Below are 24,905 nucleotides of genomic sequence, written 5' to 3'. Positions count from 1 at the left end.
ATAACCAGCAACCAGTAATCAATTAACCCGTAATCTATAGCCATACTCTGTAGTTCATACTCTACGTAGTACATATAGCAGACCTGCAGCTAGCTACCCCACCGACCACGTGACATCCCCCGCAGCAGATCTGCGTGAAGATTGCGATAGCCTCCGAATTCACAACATACACCACACCACCAGCAAGATGTTTAAGAAGGAGTAGGTCAAACCAGCATACTTATCACTCAATCAGTTCAATCCATCTATCCCACCATACCCTTCTTCCCACTGCATCCCTCACCAACAATCCTCCTCCTCACTATCACCACCACAAGCAATCACTAACAAATGATAGTATCCCCCCGAGCAACCGCTCAAAAGTCAAATCCTCCGTGCAGCGCGGCCTCCGCCAACGGTTCCTCGACACATACCCAGGATTCGAACCCTACATTGAAGAAGTCCTACCGAAGAAGGCCCAACTGGATGCCGTGAAGCTGTACGCTCCCTACCCCATACCTTTATACCCCACCTACATTCCCACCATCCTCACCCACCCCTCCCTTACGAAACAGCAAGCTAACTAGCCCATCCCTCCGGAATGCTAATGGAACAATAGTCCGGAAAGATCCACCCTCTACACATACGAAAACACCCCTCTGTTCTACCAACCGCTCGACGGCCCGCCCATCCCACACCTGAAGCTCATCCACGCCTATCCGGACGCCCTGCCCACGATCCAGATCGACCGGGGAGCTATTCGGTTCGTGTTGTCTGGTGCGGCGCTCATGGCGCCGGGGTTGACGAGTGCTGGGGGCAGATTGCCCGATGTGGAGAATGGGGAGAAGGAGATAGCTGCTGGGGAGGTGGTTGCTGTGAAGGCCGAGGGGAAGGAGACGGTTTGTCTGGTGGGCGTGTTGAAGGTTGGTACCGAGGAGATTAAGAAGGTCGGGAAGGGTGTGGTCTTGGATGAGGGTCATTATCTTGGGGATGGGTTGTGGAGGTATCATCTTGATTAAGGTTTTCGTTTTTCCCCGAGGGGGGATTTGGGGAGGGGGTTGGGATGAGATGAGATGAGATGGAATGATACCAGTGTGATTGGGGGATTGGGATTGGGGTTGGGGTTGAGGTGTGGCTATGATATGACTTTTTATTATTATGTTTGTATGTGAATGAAAGTAAAAGTGTCTATGTCTTGTCTTCTGTTATTCTTGTATTGTGGTATTATGTACACTTTGTATAAGGTTTAGGCGTGACGGTCTGATTCAGGTCGCGGGGATAATGATGTCGGTGATAGCGATGACCATGACGGCGTGCGGATCGCCAGTCCTAGCCCCTTCACGCTCGTTCCTGATCCGTTCAGTCCCGTCCCTGGTAGATTGCCATCTCGTAGCCCCGCGCGCGTCACGGCCCGTTGCAGCATATCGCCTGATCTGTCGAGCGCGATCAGGAACCGAGCCAGTTCTGCACACAGCTCCCAGTCGTTCTTCCGCGACGCGAGGTACATCAGACGGACGACATAGTCCTCGATAGGCGAGTCGTGGTCGTCGTCTTCGTCCTCGAATGCCTGCAGCACTAGGAGATAGCCTACTGCTGTTTTGAGCGAGTTGAGCTTCAGTGCTTGCTCGAACAGATCCTTCGGCGGAGGAAGGTATGTGAACAGGGTGCGCCAGGACCGGAGTTCGGTTTTGCGCGTGCACTGGACGACAATGTCGAGGTATACGGTGGCGGGTAGGGATGCCTGGAGGAACGATATGACCGTCGGAAGGAGGGGACTGTGTTTTTGTGATGGGTCGTCGGTCTTGCTGTCCTTGCTGGCGTTGTCGACTTCGTCGTCGAGGACGTGGTGCAGCAGGACTTCTAGGGCGTGCGGGAAGTAGGAGAGGTGGGAGAAATGTTGGCATAACGACAGCGCTGCTGGCATGTCGCCATGTGTCAGGCTATGTTGGAGGAAGTATGGAAGGAACAGGTGTGTCTATACAGTTAGCAAGCAGTCTTGAAGAGCAGGTAAGAACTTACTCGGATGGCAAATTTCAGCACGGAGAACGTGACATCGCGGCGCTGGGTCATCTCTGCCTCCACTCCCAGCACGATGCCCTTATTCAGTAGAACTGACAGAGGGTAAAAGTCTAGCGGCACCTCGAGCGGTTTCGCTACGTCTTCCCGGTGCAGCACATCCTGCACATCGCTCCATGAAAGGAGTTCTTTGCCGCAGAACGTCCACAGCGAGTCCCGTAGCGACAGGTTGCTGTGATACATGTTCAACGCCATCTCGGCTGCCGGACTAGCCGGGACTGACTCGTCCACAGATGGCGCAAAGTTGAAGGACAACTGGTCCCTCATCAGAATGTAGTACTCGACTTCGTGCGATACCACACGCATGTCGTACTTTAGCTCTCCGGTCTCCGACGTCGATGGCTGCAGCAGAACCAAGTTGCCGTCGACCAACAAGAGCACTGATGCGACCTTGACATCCTGTGATGGATCGCCATTACCTACTGAAGTTAGTAAACGTAACCACCCAGAACCAGCACACTTACGCATCTGATCCTCAGGCAAAATCCAGCTGATCGCTCGCACGCGGGTCGGTGCCCGCACGATCCCATGAAAAGCAATCTGACCAACCGGGACCAGTGTTATTCGGGAGTGTGCAGAGTTGATGATATAGTGGTAGAGGATATTATCATAGGTATAGACAAGAAGGGAATCTTCTCCTGACGGGCCGATGAAGACGACAGGCGAAGGTAGGTATTCTATATGCAAGATTGTGTGGTTGTTCAAGGGACTCTCCCGGGAGTAGAGCCGGAGCTGTGACGATAATTAGTACTTGCTGCACACTCATCTCTGTTGACTCACCTCATAAGATCCATCGTTGTCGATGGCAGCAATCAGAATGTGTCCGTACCAGCACATGCCGCCTCTGACGGCAAACGAATTCTCAATCTTGGAGTCCTCAAACACTCGCCAGCGGCCGCTGTTCACGCTATAGTGTGCAAGTCCACGCCGGCCAGCAATGGCTACGTACCTCCCGTCCTGCGAGACGACGCTGGAGCGAATGGGCCACTGGGAATGTAGATAGGATGGAGGATATTGCGCATGGTGCCAGAGCGAATCCTTACCCGAGATAGTCATGAGATCGGGTAGGTCGTGGCCGCGGTAGAGAATAATCTCCGTCCCGGTTTGCAAGAGACCCCGAGCCAGGTTCGCAGAAGAGTAGCAGCCCGTCAAGGCGCTGCGAGCGGTTTCCAGTATCCACAATCGACGATCATTCTGACCCGTAAGGATAATTTCAGCCCCCCCGCCTATCCAGCAGCCGTGAGAAACCCCAGTCACCCAGTCCTCATCGTTCGACTTGGCAAGAGTCCGATCTGCTGTGAAGCTGGTCCCACCGGGCTTGCCAAACACACTCCATGTCGTCCATCCACGCTCATAGCCTGCAAAGAGGCAATAGCCGTCGGGCGAATAGGACATGAATGACAGATTGCCGGTTGTAGCAAGGGAAGCTGGCAGTTGAAGCCGATGCGAGAGAGGAACATTCCCCATGTAGTCTTTAGCCGTGTATACCAGGATTTCGCCGTTCGCGCAGTTGACAGTAAGAAGCGAGAAGCGGGCATTGACCGCAACTTTCATGGCTTTCATACCCTCATCCTCGGGATTGTGGAAGCAATGTCCTTGGAAAAGCTTCTTGGGAGTCTCCGAATCCGTTGTGCCTTCCGGAGTGCGCTGGACGGCATACGCCTGGCCTTCGTTGGTAATCCATACTAGCAGATTGATAGCTCGATCATACACCATATCCGTAATAGATGTGCGCTTGGACACACCCAGGATACGGCTCAGAAGCTCAGACTGGGTCTGTGAGCCGTCTGCATCAGGCATCCACCGAATGCACTGAATGGCAGCCGGCTTCACCGTGGCGACGACGAGTTCATTGTCCAACGCAAGGGCTTTCGCAATGCCCGACTCTATCTTGATCGCCATTCTAAAGCGAATGCTGACATCTCGAATCCCTGTGGCCTCTTCCTCGGCTGTTAAGCGCGCAAGCTGCTGACGGCGAGTCGAACTGGTTTGATCGAAGTGGTGTTGATACACACGAGTGGTAGGGCCCACAGCAATCGTATACGTCAAAAGGTATCCATTCAGCGTCTGAGCAACGAGAATGGTCGAATCCGGGTGCATCAGGAGAGCTACATTAGGCCCATAGTTCTCCAGGGAAGAGGCGGACCGAGCAACCGCAGCTACAACAGCGGTGGGCTAACAGCTAGTCAACATGCGCATCTTACAAGTTCTCAAGAATAGGAACCTACTCTAGTCTGCCATATAGCAATTGACGAGTCAGTCATCGTCGCAAACATGAACCCACTCCTGGAAACGCAAAGCCCCGTAATGGGCTCATCCGCCCAGGCCGAGTCCGTCGTCCCCGTCGGTTTGTCGGCTTCATTTTCTCTCAACGACAAGCCCTGCTCCGCAGAGCTCTCGTACTCTATTGAATCATCATCTTCGGAGATCGTAACCGGGATTGCAGGGCCATTGATCGCATAGACCCGGGGAACTCCATTGGGCCAGTACATGGCTCGACACAGGCGCGAGAGTCACGGAGTATATCAACAAGTTCACATCGAGTCATCTTCGTCAGACGCGGAAAGTTTAAACCGTCGGAGTCGGGACAGATGCGATCCCGCGAGTACCGACCATATCCACCCAAGAGTCTCACTGACAGCGATGAATGAAGATGACGGTTGGGTACGTTGGATATGGATTGGATCCAGCTCGGGAGCACGGGGTATCACGTGCAGGGAAGCTCCGGTGACAAACAGGCCAAACATCCTGCAAGCCCCCGCATCCAATTTCCCCCCGCGACGCCCTTTGCTTTGCTCGTGATAAGACATTTCCGTTCCCTGTGATACCCCCTTATACCTCACACAATGGTAAGATTGATTTTTTGCGCAGCCGATCATTCTGTAGCTATGATCAGAACCTAACTTCCCTCTCTCTAGGCTCCTACAGAGTCCAAGAAGCGCCTCGCGCTTGCCATCATTGACTTCCTCGGTGCCAGCTTGAAGGATGGCACCCTGACCGCCGACGATGCCGAATCCATCGAGATCGCCCAGTCCTGTATCGCCGATACCTTCAAGGTTGATCCCTCCAACGAGGCTGCTGTGAAGGATGCCGTGGGTGGTCAGTCTCTGGCCAGCATCTACAGTGTCTACGAGAAGCTTCGCAACAAGCCCACCGGCGACTCTGCCAAGTCTGCCGAAAGCCAGAAGCCCGCGGCTGGCGCTCCCACCCCCGAGTCCGATAAGCTGAAGTCCGAGGGTAACGGTGCCATGGCCCGCAACGACTACACCACCGCTATCGACCTTTACACCCAGGCTCTGGCTATTGCTCCCTCGAACCCCATCTACCTCTCCAACCGGGCTGCTGCCTATTCCGCGGCTGGACAGCACGAGAAGGCGGCCGAGGATGCTGAGCTCGCCACTGCTGTTGACCCCAAGTACTCCAAGGCCTGGAGCCGTCTGGGACTGGCTCGCTTCGACTTGGCTGATTACCACGGTGCTAAGGAGGCCTACGAGAAGGGTATTGAGGCCGAGGGCAATGGTGGTAGTGAGGCCATGAAGCGGGGTCTGGAGACTACTAAGCGCAAGATTGAGGAGGCCAAGCGTAGCACCGAGCCTCCCGCTGATGCTGTTGATGATGCTGCTGGTGCTTCCCGTGGTGGTGGCGGTATGCCTGATCTCTCTTCCCTTGCTAGCATGCTCGGAGGAGGTGGCGGCGGCGGCGGTATGCCCGACCTCAGCTCCATCATGAGCAACCCTATGTTCGCCAGCATGGCCCAGAACCTGATGAGCAACCCTGATATGCTTAACAACCTCATGAGCAACCCCCAGCTGAGACAGATGGCTGAGAACTACGGCCGTGGCGGTGGTATGCCCGACATGTCCTCTTTGATGAGTGACCCCAACATTGCCGATATGTAAGTGACATAACATATCTAGTCTACTGCATTGCAACTAACATGTATCTTCCAGGGCTCGGAACATGATGGGCGGCGGTGCCGGACGTGGAAACCAGTAAACGGGATATCCTATATGTGTTAGTGTTTCGGAGCTTTATTTGTTCATTTCATCAAAAAACCATTGTCGCGCTTTCGACCTCGTATACGTGCAATGTATGATCATCTTAATTATGGAAGCGAATAGACACACCGCTATACTTGTCTGACAAATCTGTCTTGTTATGATGAACATATTTCTTTCGTTTCACAGCTGTATTTACAAAAACTCATAATAATCCACTTCATGTCGCCAGATTCAGGCCACATAACACCTAGACTCGCTTATCAAAACCACCAGAGAGGCCTAACGGCCACTCAACATAAAGGAACAAGACAACAAGCACTGAGCCAATGCAAAGATTTCATCAGAAGAGTGGAGGGTGAGGTTGCAAAGCGAGTAAACACGACTCCCGAAACGCCCGAATGGAAGCACCAGGCCCACTGCGCAGATGTATATATAGGATATACTCTTTAAGCGGACGCCAGTGAAGCTGGATCGGAGTCCAGCAGAGGGTGAGTGAGGATATCACAAAAGTGGGAGAAGGATGGTAAGAAAGGCGCCCAGCGAGATTAATCAAGTTACTATCACAGACGGTTCCATGAAGCGCCAGTTCCGCCTGGTCTCTATTTTAACAAAAATCAATATTGTACAGTCGGATGATATCAAAACAATCGAGAAGAGAATAGAGGCATGTCATAGACCAAAATCAAGCAGGTGTTGTGATCGTTGAGCGTCGAGGTAGGCGAGGGAGGTGTAAGAAGGATGTTTCGAATGGCTTAGATGTAGTCACGAGCGGCCTTCTGCAGCTCGATCAATCTCCAACCCCGGGTCTCCGGGTTGTTGACATCCTCGGGTATCCGTGTCAGACCGATGGCGTAGGTGACCAGCTGGACCTTATCCTCCATGCCGGCAGCCAGCTCGCCCGTCTTCACGTTCTTGTAAACGTGAACCTCCTGGGAGCGGCAAGTCACAACGAACACGGGGATGTCGCCGGGCTCCAGCATGCGGGCGTGGGAAACATCAACGCCACGGACATCGAGGATACGGCCATCCGACTTGAGGCCGGCAGTAGTGTACTGCTGGGCAAGAGCAGCGTAGACATGGAACTGAGCATCGGAGAGCCACAGCTTCAGGGTCTCAACGTCTCCCTTGACGTAGGCGTCAAGCACTTCGGGCAGGATGTATTCACGCATCTCTCTGAGGAAGGCTTCCATCTGGAAGTTGGGGTCCATCTCACGGAACTTCTTGATGACACGAGCGGTCTCGTTCTCGGCGAAGAAACCAGCAACACGGTCGGAGATGCTGCGCGCGGTGCTGATCAAGGGGTTCTCCGACTCCTCGTAGGACTCCTTGAGGGTGAAGAGCTTCTGCATCATAGGGTTGGAGTCCTTAAAGTCGCGCCACGATTCCTTCCAGGCAGAGTCCTTGTGGAGGGTAACGTTGGTTCCGGCACTAGAGTGGATAACTGTTAGAGATCTCCTTCATATAATCTACTGAACATGACTCACTTGGGATCCTCAACCATCGGCTCGACACGGCGACCAGCCTTGAGCTCAGCCTCTTCACGCAGCTTGCGCTGCTTCCGACGCTCCTCCTTCTCGATGTAACCACCGTAGCGAGAGCTGCTACCATCATCGATGGCATTCTTCACACCACCCACGGCACTCTTGTAAGCCTCGGTTTCTCTGACAGGTCTTGTGACCTTCTCAATACCAGAGCCAGTGACGTTGACACCTTTTCTGATACCCTTGACAACAGGAGTGTTCCAGGTCCATGCGGCACTAGTGCCAATGGCCTTTCCGGTGGTCTTGAGGGCAGTCGCAGTCTTGGAGGTGGCGGCTCCAGAGGCGGCTTCATAAGCGGCACGAGCCTTCTTGATGTTCTCGTTCTCGGAGAACTGGTGAGCAGACGAAGCAAGAGCCTTTGTCGACTCATTCCACTCCTTCGAAGCCTTGAACTCCGTCTGGAGAGTCTCTCTGAACACCTGCCAGGGAGACTTGTCACCATGGGGGGGCGGCGGAGGCGCATCCTTCTTTCCTTCCTTCTTCGACTCCCCTTCGCTCTTCTCCTCTTTCTCCTGGTTGGGCTCCTCCGACTGCTTCTCCTGCTTTTCTTGTTGCTCCTGCTTATCCTTCTGCTGCTGCTGTTGCAAGCGAGGGGCGACGACGTGGAAGGATCTGGTCAGAGGGAGAGCAGCGAACGGGGAAACGAGTTGAGAAACGGGACGGTCCGCGCGCTGGCTGTTCAAGAGGGTGTTTCGTGATGTAGCGTAAGAGCAGGACTGAATCAAAGAGCGCTGGGACACAGCAGCGGTCTTCAGAGTCGGCACCTGAGACCGTAGGGTGGCCGCCCGCGCGGTGACCGACATCCTGGTAGCCGAGATCATGCTATGCGACTATTAAAACAAGAACCGAATTGAAACCAAGGAAAAAGATAATATCTGCGTGTTCGCCAACCCCGAAGATAAGGTGGGAGGACTGAGTTGAGGTTGAGGTTGAAGGGGGAGGTGGGTGAGGAAGAGCGAGGAAGCGATGTCGGCAGCTGGTGTCAGAACGAGCGAGAAGGGAAAAAAGTTGAGATGCTGGACGCCAAGCCCGTCGAAAATTCGGCCCTTTTCCGCCGCCCTGTCGTTCCGGCCCAGACTTGCGCCGCATCTTCGACTTGGAGCCACCTCCGGCTATTTGCAATCACGACAATTTCCATTGTCTGTCCGGAGTTGATTTTCATCTTGCTCCGCGTTCAATTCCGTTGGCTGGTATAACGGCCACGTTCGGTCCTTTTCACCCGCCGCCTAGCCGTATCTCCCCGACATCCTCCTCGATTGACGACACCGCAAAGATGAACTCGACATTCGTTACTGCCCTGTCGAGGGCTCTGCCTACCGTTGGCCGCTCGTGTCAGATCCGTGCCCCTGCTTTCCGTCTTACGAGATCCTTTTCATCGACTCCCGCGATCCTTGAAAATGCAAAGGAGAAGACCCGTCAAATCGAGAGAGAGATCTTGAACACCCCTGCGGAGAAGCAACCCGCCCAAGAGAATGCATCCTTCTCTGCGATCACCAAGATGATGCAGGGTGAGAAGGTTCGCTCAAACCAGGGTGTGAGTCGTGACTACTCCCGGATGGCCGAGAGCCTGGAAGCAGAGTTGATCAACCAGCCGTATGCCGATCGGTCTCCTCCTTACCACCTACATGTCTACTGCCACAAGCACAACACCATCATGACATTGACACGGCCGAATGGAGACCCAATGTTGGCTAAGAGCTGCGGTCACCTTGGATTCCGCAAGTCTAAGCGTTCCGGTTACGAAGCCGCCCACCAGCTGGCGTCGCACGTCTTTGGCCAGATACAAGAAAGGGGCTTTTTGTTGGAAATCAAGCGCTTGGAAATTATCTTCCGTGATTTCGGACAAGGCCGTGAGGCTGTCACCAAGGTTTTGCTCGGTAACGAAGGACGGAACATCCGCGGCTTGGTTTGTCGGGTGACGGACTCCACCAGACTCAAGTTTGGTGGTTCGAGAAGCCCCAGGGTTCGCCGTCTTGGTTAAGGGGGTGCATTTTGTTGATGAAGTTTGTTATGTCGTTCTGACGCGGGTAGAAGTGCTTTGCTAGAACGTCTGGGACAAGAACAAGGGCATGCTTTCATGATACCTGATGATGGGATGGGATTGATCAGAGATGCCCCGGAATAGGTTCTTCTCAGTCCAACCATATGGCGACCCTACACTGTATCAACCGAACCGTTCTTGTTGGGTGGCAATAGTTCGGGCAATGGTTCAGGGTTCAGGGTCCAGCTCCTTTTCTCTATTTGTATACTAGCCAGCCTGTTCCCGGCATATATGGGATTTATTTTTTAGGATGCGAGTTTCTACGGGTGCAATGTATATCAATTCAAAGTTTCTCCTAGCAAGAATGTTATGCATGAAGGCGTGTAGTTGGGCAGTTTGTCTTGGAAATCTCCATAAAAGCGAGGCAGGCTGAGATCTAGGCCGACCCAAAGGGGGATAGCGCGAGAAGCTCCCAGGACTGCCACTCCGAAAGCTGTTGGCTGAGATCCCCCCTCTTGTCCTCAACAACTCCCTCACTCTCACTCGTCGTTCAGCTTATGCTTCTAGCCTGTCCATCGTGACGTTGACTTCTGTCTCTTCCGACTGGTTCTTTGCGCTTTTTTCCTAAGCTCTTTCGTTGAGACTGCACTGTATCCGATTACCTGCGGGCGCATGCGCCGGAGCTGCTCCTCTGCGACGATCGAGCAGCGGAACCCCCCTTCGAGACCGGTCTAGACGGCTTCATGAGTGCCTGTGATTCTGTGTTGGGCCGTCGTCCAAGACCGTTTGGATGCACCCTCTAAATCCCTTTCTCCGTGCCTTCTTCCGAAGCACAGTTCCGGGGCAGTGTATACCCACCGAGAATCATGTATGTCCCGCCAACTCTATCGGCTCCGGTCTGAGCCCAGCTTCTGACATGCCAACTTTAGGTCCTCCTAGTACCTGTCACGGAATCGCTGGTCGGCTCGCGTGACCGCGAGTCATCCCTCTACTACTCCGATCTCGTCGTATCCGAAGAATTCTTGGGAAGCCATACCTTGCGAATACCAGTGTCCACCGGGGCCGGCGGGGGAAAGGATGACTCAAATATACGAGATAGCCGGGGCAAGGCCAAACAAGTGACGACGGTCAATGGGCGCACGGTTATTATCAAGGAGAACTCGGTGTACAGTAACAAAGGTGGGAAAGCGTCCGGCTAGTCTCCTGAGTGGCACATGCGCTGACCCTTGTATTTAGGCTTCAAGTCCCTGAGCCAAGCCCAGCTGTTATCCGATGCGCTGTACTACAACAACAGCAACGACTCTCAACCATGGCTGATCTACTACATTTCACGGCCGTTGATCGGCTCATTCGATCCCGGAAAGATCGTCACTGCTGTAGTGCCGGGCATGCTACCAAAGCGCGATATCATAGGCAACGGCATGAAGTCTAGCGAGTCCGTTTCGTCGCCGCCGAAGAAGGAGATAAAGACATTTGGAGAACTCCTTGCGCACTTCCCGATGATTGCCCGACAGATGCAACCTGGATTGGAGAGATTGTTCAAGGAATTTGGAAAGGAGCTGGGGAAACCGTTGCCACCTCCGCCGTCTCGTTCGCCCCTCATATTCGACGAATACGAACGGAAGCAGAACAACAATGAGATAACCGCCGACGAATCTGCTTCTATCCGTAGTTCAGCTTCTCGCAGTAGGGAGGGCCTGCCCTTCAACTCCGAAGAGTACTTCGAGGATGACGAGGATCTGATGCGTCGAAGTCTGGAGACAGCTGTTACTGCCGCAATTGACTTGTTTCGTTTAGTGGATAAGCAGCAATTGTCTTTCCTAGGTGCCACCACCGATCTAACGGGACCGTTGGTGGAAAGGCTTATCGAGCGCTACGTCGCTGAGCAGGTGCATGAATCTCTTCTCTTCCCTCGTCTTTGCAGTTTCCGCCAGCCAGAAGACGCAGAGCTAGACTCTAGGATTCGTTACATGGAAAACATCGACATCTCGCAAGTGGGCATAGTTGTCGATGGTGGACGAGAGGGTAAGCGGGAGTTGTTACAGCGTATCGGGAGAGCAGTGGAAGAGTTCCGCAAAATGCTAGACGCCAAGTGCCCCCATGACATGTTGAGCACTCTACTTCAGACAATCAAGCTTCTGTCTTATCCAGGGAATTACGATAGAGCGGGGTCTCTTGCATCGGAAAAGCAATACGCGCCGGTAACGATCAACGCTGATATTCTGGTTTCATTGCTGCTGGTTGTGGTCATCAGATCCCAAGTGAAGAACCTGCAGGCGAGGCTGATGTACATGCAACATTTCATATACATCGACGATGTTGACAGTGGTGAAATGGGCTATGCGCTGAGCACTCTCGAAGCTGTTCTTACCTACCTGGTGACTGATTCCGCGGGTCTCCGGCGAGCCAGTATTCGGAACAGGCGCTTATGGAATGCAACTAAAGGCGGACGTGTCGTGGACATGAAGGCCATATTAGAGCCAAATGGCGATCAGGAGTCGCTAGACGAAGTCCCATGTGAGCCCGAAGAAAGAACTGTTGCGTTTCGGACGCATGACGAGGATAATCTTTGTCAAAGTCCACATGAGCCCTTGCTTTTGCAGGATGCACCGTTCGAAATGAGTGTTCCTAGTGGGACAACGCATGATGAGGAACCCTCCGAGCCACCTCCCCTTTCTCATGTGTTTCCTTTCCAGACGTGGACGAACACGGCCCCTCCGAAAGAGATCCGACGCCCTGTGAAGAAGGTTTCTATGGATGTCCGCAGCCTGTCTGAATCATCTGGGATATCTTTGGCTTCCCGGACAACGGGAATGGGCTCAATTTCAAGCGCGATCGAGGGGGACAGTTCAATTGAGACATTGACGAAAACGCAAGATCCTGCAGGCGACTCGATTCCGATGATGGCCGTAGAAAGCCGCCAGCCAGACGCCTTGAAATACCTGCTGAGCCTTCAAGATTACTATCCGCTGGCGGATATTCTCGAGGACACAAATACAAATGGAACCACATTACTTAGTGCTGCTGTTCAGCTTGCTCACGTCGAAATGGTGGACATTCTGCTGAACTTCCTATTCAGTTCAACGGATAAGCACACCATTGCATCGTACCTACAAAAGTCAGACATGCATGGGCGTACGGTTGCACACTACCTCTTCAGCACGCCATCGGTAATGCATAGGTTGGAGGGACTGCTGCCGTGGTGTCAACGCGACAAGCATGGACAGACGCCACTGTTCGCTCTATGCAGGTCTTACGATCACCCGGACTACAACTCAATGGTGAAAGAAGCACTCACGGCCGCCCAAATTGCCCAAGGTGATGGCAAGCCCTTGCGCCTCGATAATCATGTCGACTCTAGAGGCAATACATTGTTGCATATCGTTAGCGACCCGGAAATTACCATCCGCCTCTTGCAAGAATGTGACTGTGATCCAAATGCAACAAATGATAAAAGGTTCACTCCTCTCATGATGGCCAGCAAGTACGGCCGCATCGATCAGGTCAGGATCCTTTTCATGGACCCCAGAGTTGATGTTCACTTAAAAGAAAGCCGTGGTTTGACTGCTGTCGAACTTGCTAAGGACGATGAAGTGCGCAATCGCATTGACGATCTCATTCTTCTCTCCAACCCCCCATCAGCCTACGACGAGCAGTCTGGTCGTGTCACGACGGTGGTGCGCTCATACTTTGTTGAGGATGCGACAGTCCGCTTTGTTCTCAAGTCCGGTGCCCCGAATCCAACCATCAACTCAGCAGAGTCCCGTCCTGCGTCAGGGACAACATTCACAGTTACCACATGCCGTCGCACGTTTTCTGACTTTGAGAACCTTGCAAAGTGCCTGTCCATCGAGCATCCCGCTTCCTATATGCCGTCTCTGTCCGACTTCCGTAGCCCTTTCCAGATTCATTCCAAACCGTCCCGCTCTGTGCTCCATGACATGCAAGAGAAGCTCGACAGGTTCCTCAAGGTCTTGCTCACACATCCAACTTTCGCCACTCACGAGATGTTGTGGGAGTTCTTTCTGGTTCCCGAACTGCAGCCCGAGATGATGGCAGACCGCTCGCAGCGCAAAGCCCAGGTTCTCACGGAGTCCATCAACGACGACTACGAACCCGTCACACCCGAAGGCATGCGCGAGACAGAGCAATTCGTCTCTCACGCCCAGGACATGGTCCGCGCCGTCCACGTCAACACTCGCAGTCTGCTTCGTCGCGGCCACGCTCTCCAAAACTCTGCATCCGACATTGCAGACGCCGTGGCCCTCTGTGCCTCCGTTATCTCAACCCTCAAGGAACCGACCAACGCGCTACCAGCCTCCTATGTCGACGCGTTCACCCGCTATGCAACCCATCTCTCCACTTCATCTTCCGACTCTTCTCCTCTCCTTCAATTCCTCACGGCCCTGACCTCAATCGACAACACCACAACCGCCATCCTAGCATCCCTCTCTCGTCCCATTTCCCTCATAAACAACCTATCCTCCACAAACAGAAACCTCTCCCGCAACCGCTCATCCCTCGTATCCTCTTCCCTTCCCCGGAAATTTAACATCAATTTCCCGGGCCTCGAAGAATCCCGCCAAAAGTCTGTCCGCGACCTCGAAACCAAGATCCAGGACTCCGAACTCCAGATCGCTCGTCTCTCCCGCGAAATCACCTGGAACAAGGACGTGGTTGTCGGCGAACTAGCAGGCTGGACCACCTGGCGCGAGAAAGTCGGACGAGATGCCATCCGCTCCTTCGTCCGAGCAACCTTAGTCCGAGAACGCGAACGAGGGAAGCGCCTAGAGCGGTGTTTGCGTGGAGTGCGCGAGATGCGATAGATCTGTTTACTTTCATTCATTTATCCATTCACCCTGTTGTATCATCTTATTTCTCTTCATTACTACTACTACAACTACAAATCATGCATGTACGGCGGTGCGGTGTATTTGCTTTTTTTCTTCCCCCTTCATCTGAGTGCGTTTCGCTTTTCACTTTCTTCACCTGGTAATCTTTCATTCTCCTGGTCCTGTTATAAATGGCAAGCTCTGTAGACTTATTATTCGACTGATTGATTGATTGATTGATTGACCGGTGTTGTGTGCTGTGTTGCCATTTATGATCTTGGTCTGCTTTTGACGTTGTGTTGTGTTATGTTGTGTTGGTTGGTTCTGGTCGCTTGTCACTCGGCTTGTGATGCGTCTAGAGGACTGCTTAGCTGCGTTGTTAACCTAACCTATATTCATATATTACTAATATAAATCCGACGATGTGACGATATGAGCGGTCTTATTTTGTAGGAGAGTGGTGGTTTGCTCATGGATTAGTGTCGGGTTGATTTTACCTGATTCTGGGATTTGAACTAGGATTGTATAGATAGGTGTAAAGATGGCTCAGCAGAGGGTAGCGGGTGTGTTGCTTGCTGTGTTAGAGAAGCTGTCTCGTTCCTTTTTTGGGCCTTGGCTTTTCCTATAATTAGATTTCGCGGACTTCGGATTAGAACGATGGGAAATGGGACTATTTCGATAACTTTCGTCTATTGAGAAGGTGCATGGCCTTCTTTTAGTTCAGTCCTGGGAAGGACATTCGTAAGTAAAAAGGCTTCCTACATGTGTTCACGGCGAGAAAAAGGATCTATAGGGATAGAAAGGAAAAGGAAAAAAAGAAGACGAAAAGTCCCTGACTACCAATTCCGGCTTGGAAAATACAACTTCAAGTCGGATGTGACTAGACCAAACACGTACCCAACAAGTACACCATCCAATAGTCCTGTAAAATCAAAAGGAGAAAAGAGGCGACATTGTTCTTTGAATTGCTGGAAGTTTAAACAAGCTGTTACCACCAGCAGAGTCACGCTTGCTGTTCGACGGGACATTACCGCCCTCATGTCCGACGTTCAAAGAAGTCCGCTCCAGGCCGTAGGCTGGGTCTGTGTGGTGTATCATCGGCTTCACCGAGAATGCCCTCAAGGGTGATGGTACGACAACGATTGATCTGGCCTTCGAGCCATGACGTTCGTGGCGGGAACGTTTTAACGCGCTGGCTGGACGTTCCGGTATTGAGTTCAACCCAGTTGTAGACCCTGCATCTCCCAGGGTAGAGCTGGGTGAGTCGAGCGTAATGGTAGAGACGCTTCTGCTCGTGTGATAAACTTTCGTCACGGAGGGACCGTCTTGTTCAATGAGATAGGTCGGAGATGGCGAGCGACTCCTACTGAACATCAAAGTCTCTCGGCTTATCTGCTTGCTGCTCGTCGTAGTCATTTCGTGGCCTTCCTCGAGCAAGGAGAGAGCAGAGTAACCGGAGTTTGCATGATCTTGCTTTTCACGTTTGTGTCGCTCCCAGCTTTTTTTGGCCTTCTTGATGGATAGAATAGCCAAGAAAGTGAGAGCCATTACTGTGACGGCCGTGAATATGCACGCAGCAGCAATGGAGCTTTTCTGGTAACTCCAATGCGGTATCCAATTCCGAGTCATAAACTCTGGTCTCCGAGGGTCTGCACGTAGGTTCACCTGCGATACCCCAGCCTGTGCTGTACCGTCCCTAATTGTAGCCAGTTCCTGCAAAGAGGTGTTTGAGTGAGTTGCAAGCTGGGAGTCTCTGGCAAAATCAAGACCATCAAGTACAGTGTCTAGCCGGTGTTTGACGACCTCACTTTTCTTGTTCCACAAGTGCATGCCCCCATAGCCTCTGTTTAGCGAGCTATAAGTGCTTTCCAGTATCCCGGCAGATGTTCGTGACTGCTGCCCCACAGCCCTTCTGGATGTGGTAGTGGCCCTTGAAGGCACAATAGAAGCTAACAGCATCAGGAACGCGGGGCTGTGAAGCAAACAGCTGTGTAGTTTGCCGGTTTTCTTTCGGTGCAGGCAAGAAAGTCTAAGAATGGGATGCGTGGTGTGTATAAAGATTGAAGGTGCAATACAACTGTTCGATGACGGTAGCTTGTATATTGATAATCGCTGCCATTAGAGCAAATGCGTCGAGTCAGTAGCATGTCAGGAACGTTTTAAAGTGTCAAAGAATAAGTAATCTGTCCGTTGCAGCACGGCTTAGATGATATTGGCGAATAACAGAGGCAACTGCTCTGAAAATCACGGCTGGGTTGTGGTTTCCTAGATTCAAGTATAAATGTGGAATGAACCTAAGTTTAGCATAGTAGCGCCTGGAAAGGGTATTTCCCTATTAGTGGTACGAGTAGTGAGCTTCTCATTCAGTTTCCAAAATTCATAGTACTATATACTATATCATGGTTCAAAGATCAGGTGAAAGTCTGGTAAACAATGAGTACAGATCGATATATATATAGTTGGCGATATACTGTGCTTTTGAGGCAGCGAGTATGTACATCATACTACAAGAGAGCCGCCAGGAATCTATACAAGTTCTTGACACACAGAGATACTAAATTTCAATAGTAAACCTGATGACATGACCCTCGATGGAGGAATCAACTTAAAAGTGAAGCCATCAACAAAATCCAGGAAAATTGAAGAAGTATACATATCGCATGTGACATGCCGTCCCTCCCAATCGCGCTAGTCCCGAAACAGATCGACGTCATCAGCACCGCCACACCCAAGCCCCATCCACCGGCATGATGTCATCGTCAGGGTCCCAATGTAACTAAAGTATATTTAAGTAATGAAGGGTGCCTGTCAGGCTTATCTTCCAATTTCAAACCCAGACTAATCTATCTCCACTTACTTTTTCTATTTCACAAAAAGAATCAAGCAACTCTCTCGACTTCGCAGATACAAAGAAAACTACAACCATGCCTCTCGTCGTTCCCGGAATCAACAACACCTCAGGTGGTGCCAGCCAAGAGGAGTGGCTCAACAAGCTGGCGGGGAAGAAACTCACTGAGTCGTCGAGTGATGTGACTGTATGACTCGCTTCCTTCTCCCTGAGCTAAATGTTGCTTTATCTTGTGTGTGGGGGACATTTTGACTGATGCTAACTTATCGTGTAATATAGTCATTTGCGAAGAAGGACCTCCCCCAGCAACACCGTGTGCTCAAGCCTGGTGATGCTATGACAATGGATATGAGGCCAGAGCGGTTAGTTTGCCCCTGTTGTTATATATATACTGTCCAAATACTGATGGATGTGTGTCTTAGGATGAACATCCACTTGGGTGACGATGGCACTGTTCATAATGTGACCTTTGGTTAGAGGGTGATACTTGATGTCTGGATTACGACTTATAAAGATGTGATGTGACTTGTTACGATGTTACGATATTATGGGACGATCTTTTATGTACTATTCTGAGAGGGATGTATTGAAATAATATTGTATTTTATAGTGTGGTTTTCTGTCATCTGCTTGAGTGATGTATTCTTCCACTCCACCGAAGCATCACCATACTGTGATATGAACCGAAGAACATTATATGATTCTATCAGACTGCACGGTGTAACCTATCACTTGAGTAAACTTCAATAGCCATTTACTCCAGCTTCCATCTCAGCAACGTCAAAGAATGTTTCGGGAACACAAATTGTCCCTTCGCCTCCCCTGTACTCTCTCTCACAACAACCTCCTCTTTGCCATTCATATTACAAGCCTGGACACTCTCTCCAGTAACAGTAAAGACTGAGATCTGCCCAGACGGCCCATCAATGTTGCTCGTGATATCCTTTTCCTCGTGAATATTGACCACCGCAACATTCACATACCCATCCTCACCGAGGGTAGCGCTAACATCCAACCAAGGCGTATCTTTGACTCCGCGCACCCACTTGGGAGTAGTCTCCCCTTCATACGAAGCACAAGATAGATGCACACTGATAGTCCATCCCCGCATATACTTCGAGAATAGGTACAAAGGCCAATAAGTTGTCTGCTTAATGATGCCATCCTTGCTTGTCATGAGTGGGGAGATGACATTAACGCTCTGCGCGATGCATGCCATGCCCAGGTCTTTGCTTTTCCTGACAAACACATTCAAGTAAACGGCAACGGCTAATGCATCGGAGAGCGTGTAGGACTCCTCTGCACCCTTGCTGCCCTCTGCGCGAATGGGATCCCAGACGTTCCATTCGTCGAAGCAAATGGTGGGACGGTGTTGGTCGGGTGGAACTCCGTTCTCGATTCGGGCGAGATCGATCAGAGATGAGGTGATTTCGATGGCTCGCTCTGCGGCTAGTGGGGCGGTAACATTGGGGAGATGGGAGGGAGAGCTTGTGTATAGATGGATGCTGTGCATGTCGATGAGAGGTACGGTGCTGGTAGAAAGAGGGGAGTGTGCTGGAAGCAGGCATTGCTTAAGGGTGTAGTAGTCCCATGAAGCTGTGCCGTCTTGTCCACAGAGGACCAAGATCAAGCTGGGATCAAGGAGCTTCAAGGCTAGTGACCGTATCAGTAGGTGTTTATGAGAAGAGCACCGGATGGCTTACCCTTGGCCCATTGATAGGCTTTGTGAGCATATGCTTCCTTGGTCATCTGTTCGACCTGCCAGGGACCCCAAGTCTCGTTGCCCAGGGCCCAGTATTTGACCTGGAGCATGAATGAGTACATAGGAAGCCTGAGGAATAGGGCATTCGGGATCATACATTGTATGGCTCCTCGCGACCATTCTTCCGCCGAAGGTTGGCATAGTATGTATCTTTAGTACCGTTACAGTACTCGACCCACGCCAGCGCTATACCAGAGCCCATTAGTGATGTGCCATGTATGAAGTTAGGATAAGTTACCTTCGTCAAGAGTACCTGGCCATGCGTCAGCGCTTGTGCTTCAAGTAGGATGAATCACATTACCAGTTCCAAAATTCAGGCAGAAGTAGGGCTCAGTGCCCAGGACTTCGCACCATTTCAGGAATTCATCAGTGCCGAACTGGTTGGTCTCTGTTCCCAACCATGCCAGTTCAGGTCTATAGAAGCAGTGAGATTAGCCTTACAACATCTGTAGGAACGGAAAGAAATATTTACTATCCCAGGAGGGATTGAACATCAACGAAGGTAAAGCACACGTACGAGACGTATGTGGAAGGCTAAATGATCATGTGGACATACCTAGCAGGCCGTTTCTCCTTCGGCCCAACCCCATCGATCCAATGATATGTCGCCATGAAGTTCCCACCGGGGTAACGGACGACAGGGATGTTGAGCTCCCTCAGAGCTTCAAGGACATCCTTCCTAAAACCATTCTCGTCTGACAGTGGATTGCCTGGATCATAGATGCCCCCATAAATGCATCTGCCCATGTGCCTGATAATACGTGAGCTCACTGCTTGAATGCCCACAAGGCAGATGAGCTTTGACCAGTGAACCTACTCTGTAAACCCCGCGTAAATATTCGGATTGATCTTGGAAAGACGCCTCTCTGGGTGGATGGAAATACTAGGCGCATCCTGGTCACTAAGCTTGGTGAAGGTGGTCATGGCGCGAATGATTTGACAAGGTTCCAAGTAGGGTAAGTAATAACCTAATCTGAATTGGTATAGAGGAAATCAAGACGGTAAACTCTACCAGAGAGGATTTGTCGAAAGCCAGTACGATGGCAGACTAGCAACAGATATTAATGTGCGGGAGCTATTACCTGGAGTCCCGCATAAATCGGGGAAATCCCCTGCGGGGTGATTCCAGACCCGCGACTGACTCTCGTGTGCACCACGCGATGATGGTCTGTTAGGGCGTCGGGAGTGGATGAGATGCATGGAGCTCTTACGCCGTTGGCTTGGGGATCAAGCCGAGGCAACGCCACGGCAATATTCCATCAATCAGCACGCTTGTCAGACGGGAATCTTTTCTTGGTCCAGAAACCGTGCATACTGATACCATTCCCGTATCGACAAAGCGTTACTTGGCTTGACCAGGGTAGTCGTTAGCGATAGGTCACGCATGGCATGTTACTCAGTGGCTTCGGTTGCGTTGGATCCTGAGATCCTTAAAACATGATCACAAATGGCTTCCTCGCCGACAGCCTCGTTTAAATATCAATTAACCGAGATGCTCATATCCTTTACAGTGAGGTATGAGGTTAATATGGCCCTTAGAATGGCTATACACGTGGAATGCGCGGCTCAATCCCCAGATGTTCTTAAATGGCCGAGGGTCCTGTACCCCAGATTTGGTCTCCGCATTTCTGTCGTTTAGCTCAGCTTAGTGATCCGAGACACTAAAGCTTTAGGAGCGCTTTCTACCATCATGCGTCTCTCCCCAGCATGGTATCAAGTCAGCCAACCTTCTAATTACCTGCTAAGAAGTATGGACTAACTGAATTTCCAGTTCCTAGTAGGCGTTTTCGCCTCGCTGGGTTCATTCTTGTATGGATGTGTGTATACTCTTTCTCCTTGCTGTGGATCCACGGGGCCTAACACTAGTCTCCGCAGACGATCTAGGTGTGATCGCTGAAGTCATCGCCTGCGGGTCGTTCATATCCAGATTCAATTTGAATGACACTCAATCGTAAGTCGCTAGTTCCTGGCATGTTGAAGTGTTCTGACATCCCGCAGTGGACTCGTGGTGTCCATGTTCACTGCAGGTGCTTTCTTTGGTGCAGCGTTTGCAGGCCCTAGTGGTGACAAGCTAGGCCGACGATGGACCATTACTGTCGGTTGTGTTCTCTTCTGCCTCGGAGGTGGTCTTCAGACTGGAGCACGAACTGTTGCCTTCCTCTATAGCGGAAGGTTCTTTGCCGGCCTGGGGTATGCTACTCTATACTCAGCGACCGGTCAAAATCATGGGCTAATCTGTTTGCAGGGTCGGTTTCCTTACTATGATTATCCCTCTGTACCAGGCTGAGATCTGCCATCCGGACATTCGTGGTCGTGTTACTGCTCTGCAGCAATTCATGCTAGGAGTTGGGTCTTTATGTGCTGCCTGGATCTCATATGGCACATATATCGGATTTTCCGAAACCAATGACACACAATGGCAGCTACCCCTTGGACTGCAGATTGCACCAGCTGTCTTCCTCGGACTTTTGATCATGCTTTTCCCTGAGGTACGCAATGTCTCATCATTATCCTGCATTCATGCTGATGAGTAGTAGTCTCCCCGGTGGCTCATTGACCACGGTCAGCACGAGAAAGGCCTGAAGACATTGGCAATGCTTCATGCCCACGGCAACGAAGAGGACCCTTGGGTTCGTGCGGAATTCAACCAGATCCAAGAAAGCATTGTCTATGAGCATGAGCACGAAGCCAAGTCCTACAAGGAACTTTTTACATCGCGATCATCCTTTCGTCGCCTGTTTCTTTGTTGCGCATTGCAAGCATCTGTACAGATGACTGGTGTGTCTGCAATTCAGTAAGTACTCTCTTGAAGCTCAAATAATTATAATTCCACAGGCTCACCATTCATCTGATAGGTACTACTCCGTAACCATCTATGGTCAGATTGGTATTAGCGGCGACAAAACGCTACAATACCAGGCTATCAACTCCATCATTGCCCTTGTAGCTCAGTTCCTCTGCATTCTCTTCATCGATCGAGTCGGTCGCCGCTGGACTCTGATCTGGGGTAACCTAGGGAACATGGTAACATTCATCGTTGCCTGCATCTTGTTAGCGCAGTTCCCCCCGGAAAGTCACAACACCGGAGCCCACTGGGGCTTCATTATCATGACTTGGCTATACAACTTCTCGTTCTCGTGCACCTGCGGCCCTCTCTCTTGGATCATCCCGGCAGAGGTATTCGACACCCGAACGCGGTCGAAGGGCGTTTCGTTGGCTACTATGACCTCGTATGCATTCAACACGATGATTGGACAGGTGACGCCCATTGCCATGGAGAGTGTGCGCTATCGATACTACTTTCTCTTCATCATCTGCAACTTCACGAATGCGGTGTTCTTCTGGCTCTTGCTTCCCGAGACGAAGAAATTGCCGCTGGAAGAGATGAACTATCTGTTCTCGAATTCTCCGTGGATTGTGGCGGGAAAGCGTAAGGAGGATTATGTTCCTCATGATTTACAGCGGAGGCTTGAGGAGGAGGCGGAGAAAAGAGAGGTCTTCGCCACTCACAACGAGGTGAGTTGAGCACTGGGAAAGAATTTAAGGTCAGCCCGTTATGTGTTTTTTGTTTCGATCAGAGGGTTGAGTAAGGAGAGTATGTTCTTACTGGCTCCAAATTATGATGATTGCACCGATAGCAATTATGTAGCTCGCACTGACTCGAGGTTAATGGTCTGCTAAGTGAGCATGGTGAAGTGTAACTCTTGAAGCGAACAGACTTGCGTGGCCCTCCTCACCACTTTCTTGGAAAATGTGTCATCAAGTACTGTAAGTCTCGGTATTTTAAACTCGATACACATGAATCTGAAGCCTACAAGTATTGTAATGACTGCCATTTCTGAAAGCTAGTATGTAATATTATAAGATATGTTATATAGATAAGACCTAAACGCTTTTAGTGATCCAAAGGCCCCGTTGCTGATGTTTCAGTGCAAGCAAGCCAGTATCCCTCGAGCCCAGAGGGACGAAGCATCATGTACAATTCAATAATGCTGCATCAGTAGTCCGCAGGCGCAGAAACCCAAGCGACGGAGAGCACGAACTTAAAGAGCAAGGACATCAAGTGCCTATTGTACAACGCATCAAGATCATTCTGAATCTGAGCCGTAGTCGGCTAATCCAAGGGATAACGAAGGTGCCTTTGCTGCGTTCGATGCAGTCTGCTTTGGGCTTGATTTTGAATCCTGTACAGGCTTGCTTGCGCCAGGCAATGTAGCTGCTTGCTTTGACTCTTCCGGCTTCTTTTGCGTTGGCTCCGGCTTGCTTTCATGGAAACTCTTATCAACCTTTCCGGATTCTTTGTCCGCACTTGGTTCTTTGGAAGAGTTTCCAGTAGTGTCACCCCCCAGAGACTTGCGCTTTTTACCGGGTATAAGAAGGTCTTTGCTCTTCTCTCGACGTCTCTTGCGGGCAGGAATCTTCCAGTCCTCTCCTTCAGCGGCCGGTGCGACATCCGCAGATGTGTCCTCCAGCAGAGTTTTCTCTGCCTCTTCCCGCTGTCGACGGAACAACTCCAGCTGTTCGGCAGTCTCCTTCTTGACCGCAGCTTCCTTGGCCCGGGTGGACTCCATGATAGAATCGAGAAATTCGACTTCGTCTTCGTCCAGCGAACGGAATTGATTCTTCAACTTGATCTTCTCTTCGAAAGCTTCCTGCTTGGCCACTTTGCGCGACAAAACACATCACCCTAACATGTCAATCCAAGGCGTCTCCTAGCACACGCGCCTTATGGCATCTCCGCACAATGTGGAGACTCACTTTTGTTCTGCTGAAGTACTTCGTATAAGCTCTTGCCATCTTCTTGCCTCCCTAGCTCTGCTTTGCGCTTTCGCTCCTCCTCGAGCTCATTCTGTACACGACGCCATTCATCGTCGCGTTCGATTGGCTCCTGATCCGTTCCGGCGGATACGAATCCAGACGACATGGTGATCTCGTTGGCGGAGTCGTACACAAAGCTAGCAGGCGGTCGTCGAATGGGATGTCCGGAATTGCGATGGAGCGGACAAAGCTCAATGGGCCGTGGATCTGCAAGAGTCTCCGGCAATGGATCCAATGCGAGAATATTGTAAACGGCGGCGAGCAACGTCACGGGCGGCTTTGCTTTGCTAACTTCCGGCGGCTTCTTCCTTCACTTGTGACCGTTGCCAACCGAGAGCCACAGAAGTGGACCGGCAGAAACAGGCGGTGAGCCAGAGGTGGTTCATGGTGATTGGGCCTGAGGCAGACCCACGCCGGAGCGGCGGAGTTCTGCTGTTTTGGTCAATTTAGGCAAAATGTCTCATTAGTCATCTGAGGGGCTGTGGTTCCTTCTGAACCACGCTGGCTAAAAGACCGTCCATATTATCCTCTGCATTGAACCTAGAAAGTCCTACTGTACAGAGTTACTGGGACGATTTTCATCCTGAGTGACCCAGATAATGCCTTGCGGCGTCTTCAGTACGTTCTCATAGAAAGTTATCGGCACAATGCGCCCTGGTAATCCGATGTTTCGATTTCCTGAACAGTAGCAGTTCCACGATATGATACAATTGGCAATCTAATGCTCTTGTATGCTTTTCTCCAATAATTTTAACCTGCTATCAACTCATTTACGCCTTTACCTACAACTCCCTAAGTGATAGACAGCACTCGAACAACCTCGTCTAAGCGCAACTGACCGGAGTCAAGGCTTCAATTCCCGTTCGGGCTCGGTGGTAACTCCTTTGATAACGGCAAAACAGGAGCCCCAGGTTGCAGATCGGAAATGACTGAATCCGTAGTTATCGTTGGCTGAAACCGACCTTCCAATGCAGGAGACCCGACCCCTGGGTCCGTCCGCTAAAAGAATGCCTGGGTGATCACTGGCCAGCGATGCCTCTGACGCTCCCCACTATCTCTAGGAGGGG

At 51.3% G+C, this 24,905-nt stretch overlaps 11 protein-coding genes across 11 annotated transcripts; 6 read left to right on the top strand and 5 right to left on the bottom strand.

The window, feature by feature from the left end:
- Nucleotides 1-187: 187 nt before the first annotated feature.
- Nucleotides 188-998, top strand: TMA20 (translation machinery-associated protein 20; the record flags this gene model as incomplete). Its single annotated transcript, XM_041687377.1, has 3 exons — nucleotides 188-201; nucleotides 338-478; nucleotides 599-998. The coding sequence occupies 3 exons, from the start codon at nucleotides 188-190 to the stop codon at nucleotides 996-998; spliced, it is 555 nt and encodes a 184-aa protein (XP_041541268.1).
- Nucleotides 999-1,225: 227 nt separating this feature from the next.
- On the bottom strand, nucleotides 1,226-4,547 carry AKAW2_30820S (RIC1 family protein; the record flags this gene model as incomplete). The annotated part of the gene is made up of 5 exons (XM_041687376.1): nucleotides 1,226-1,954; nucleotides 1,999-2,474; nucleotides 2,520-2,787; nucleotides 2,836-4,230; nucleotides 4,284-4,547. 5 exons carry the CDS (start codon nucleotides 4,545-4,547, stop codon nucleotides 1,226-1,228), a joined length of 3,132 nt encoding a protein of 1,043 aa, XP_041541267.1.
- A 354-nt stretch (nucleotides 4,548-4,901) lies between these two features.
- Nucleotides 4,902-6,051, top strand: AKAW2_30819A (putative Hsc70 cochaperone (SGT); the record flags this gene model as incomplete). Its single annotated transcript, XM_041687375.1, has 3 exons — nucleotides 4,902-4,904; nucleotides 4,974-5,950; nucleotides 6,006-6,051. The coding sequence occupies 3 exons, from the start codon at nucleotides 4,902-4,904 to the stop codon at nucleotides 6,049-6,051; spliced, it is 1,026 nt and encodes a 341-aa protein (XP_041541266.1).
- A 757-nt stretch (nucleotides 6,052-6,808) lies between these two features.
- tim44 (protein translocase subunit TIM44) lies at nucleotides 6,809-8,418 on the bottom strand (the record flags this gene model as incomplete). The annotated part of the gene is made up of 2 exons (XM_041687374.1): nucleotides 6,809-7,484; nucleotides 7,541-8,418. 2 exons carry the CDS (start codon nucleotides 8,416-8,418, stop codon nucleotides 6,809-6,811), a joined length of 1,554 nt encoding a protein of 517 aa, XP_041541265.1.
- Nucleotides 8,419-8,870: 452 nt separating this feature from the next.
- On the top strand, nucleotides 8,871-9,678 carry AKAW2_30817A (mitochondrial 37S ribosomal protein uS11m; the record flags this gene model as incomplete). Its single annotated transcript, XM_041687373.1, has 2 exons — nucleotides 8,871-9,560; nucleotides 9,643-9,678. The coding sequence occupies 2 exons, from the start codon at nucleotides 8,871-8,873 to the stop codon at nucleotides 9,676-9,678; spliced, it is 726 nt and encodes a 241-aa protein (XP_041541264.1).
- A 690-nt stretch (nucleotides 9,679-10,368) lies between these two features.
- On the top strand, nucleotides 10,369-14,404 carry AKAW2_30816A (putative VPS9 domain protein; the record flags this gene model as incomplete). The annotated part of the gene is made up of 3 exons (XM_041687372.1): nucleotides 10,369-10,446; nucleotides 10,508-10,757; nucleotides 10,815-14,404. 3 exons carry the CDS (start codon nucleotides 10,369-10,371, stop codon nucleotides 14,402-14,404), a joined length of 3,918 nt encoding a protein of 1,305 aa, XP_041541263.1.
- A 936-nt stretch (nucleotides 14,405-15,340) lies between these two features.
- AKAW2_30815S (uncharacterized protein) lies at nucleotides 15,341-16,369 on the bottom strand (the record flags this gene model as incomplete). The annotated part of the gene is made up of 1 exon (XM_041687371.1): nucleotides 15,341-16,369. One exon carries the CDS (start codon nucleotides 16,367-16,369, stop codon nucleotides 15,341-15,343), a length of 1,029 nt encoding a protein of 342 aa, XP_041541262.1.
- Nucleotides 16,370-17,334: 965 nt separating this feature from the next.
- Nucleotides 17,335-17,735, top strand: AKAW2_30814A (uncharacterized protein; the record flags this gene model as incomplete). Its single annotated transcript, XM_041687370.1, has 3 exons — nucleotides 17,335-17,445; nucleotides 17,538-17,620; nucleotides 17,681-17,735. 3 exons carry the CDS (start codon nucleotides 17,335-17,337, stop codon nucleotides 17,733-17,735), a joined length of 249 nt encoding a protein of 82 aa, XP_041541261.1.
- A 277-nt stretch (nucleotides 17,736-18,012) lies between these two features.
- Nucleotides 18,013-19,944, bottom strand: AKAW2_30813S (alpha-N-arabinofuranosidase; the record flags this gene model as incomplete). Its single annotated transcript, XM_041687369.1, has 7 exons — nucleotides 18,013-18,911; nucleotides 18,962-19,061; nucleotides 19,118-19,206; nucleotides 19,259-19,273; nucleotides 19,322-19,434; nucleotides 19,577-19,771; nucleotides 19,838-19,944. The coding sequence occupies 7 exons, from the start codon at nucleotides 19,942-19,944 to the stop codon at nucleotides 18,013-18,015; spliced, it is 1,518 nt and encodes a 505-aa protein (XP_041541260.1).
- A 766-nt stretch (nucleotides 19,945-20,710) lies between these two features.
- AKAW2_30812A (sugar porter family MFS transporter) lies at nucleotides 20,711-22,545 on the top strand (the record flags this gene model as incomplete). Its single annotated transcript, XM_041687367.1, has 7 exons — nucleotides 20,711-20,737; nucleotides 20,792-20,837; nucleotides 20,896-20,971; nucleotides 21,019-21,210; nucleotides 21,266-21,509; nucleotides 21,558-21,814; nucleotides 21,876-22,545. The coding sequence occupies 7 exons, from the start codon at nucleotides 20,711-20,713 to the stop codon at nucleotides 22,543-22,545; spliced, it is 1,512 nt and encodes a 503-aa protein (XP_041541259.1).
- A 563-nt stretch (nucleotides 22,546-23,108) lies between these two features.
- Nucleotides 23,109-23,944, bottom strand: AKAW2_30811S (PSME3-interacting protein; the record flags this gene model as incomplete). Its single annotated transcript, XM_041687366.1, has 2 exons — nucleotides 23,109-23,683; nucleotides 23,779-23,944. The coding sequence occupies 2 exons, from the start codon at nucleotides 23,942-23,944 to the stop codon at nucleotides 23,109-23,111; spliced, it is 741 nt and encodes a 246-aa protein (XP_041541258.1).
- Between the last annotated feature and the right edge of the window lie 961 nt (nucleotides 23,945-24,905).

Source organism: Aspergillus luchuensis, chromosome 3 (genome assembly GCF_016861625.1).
Source record: "Aspergillus luchuensis IFO 4308 DNA, chromosome 3, nearly complete sequence".
NCBI classification, from domain to species: domain Eukaryota; kingdom Fungi; phylum Ascomycota; class Eurotiomycetes; order Eurotiales; family Aspergillaceae; genus Aspergillus; species Aspergillus luchuensis.
Note: the sequence above shows the minus strand (reverse complement) of the source record. Positions and strands in the feature narration are given on the sequence as shown.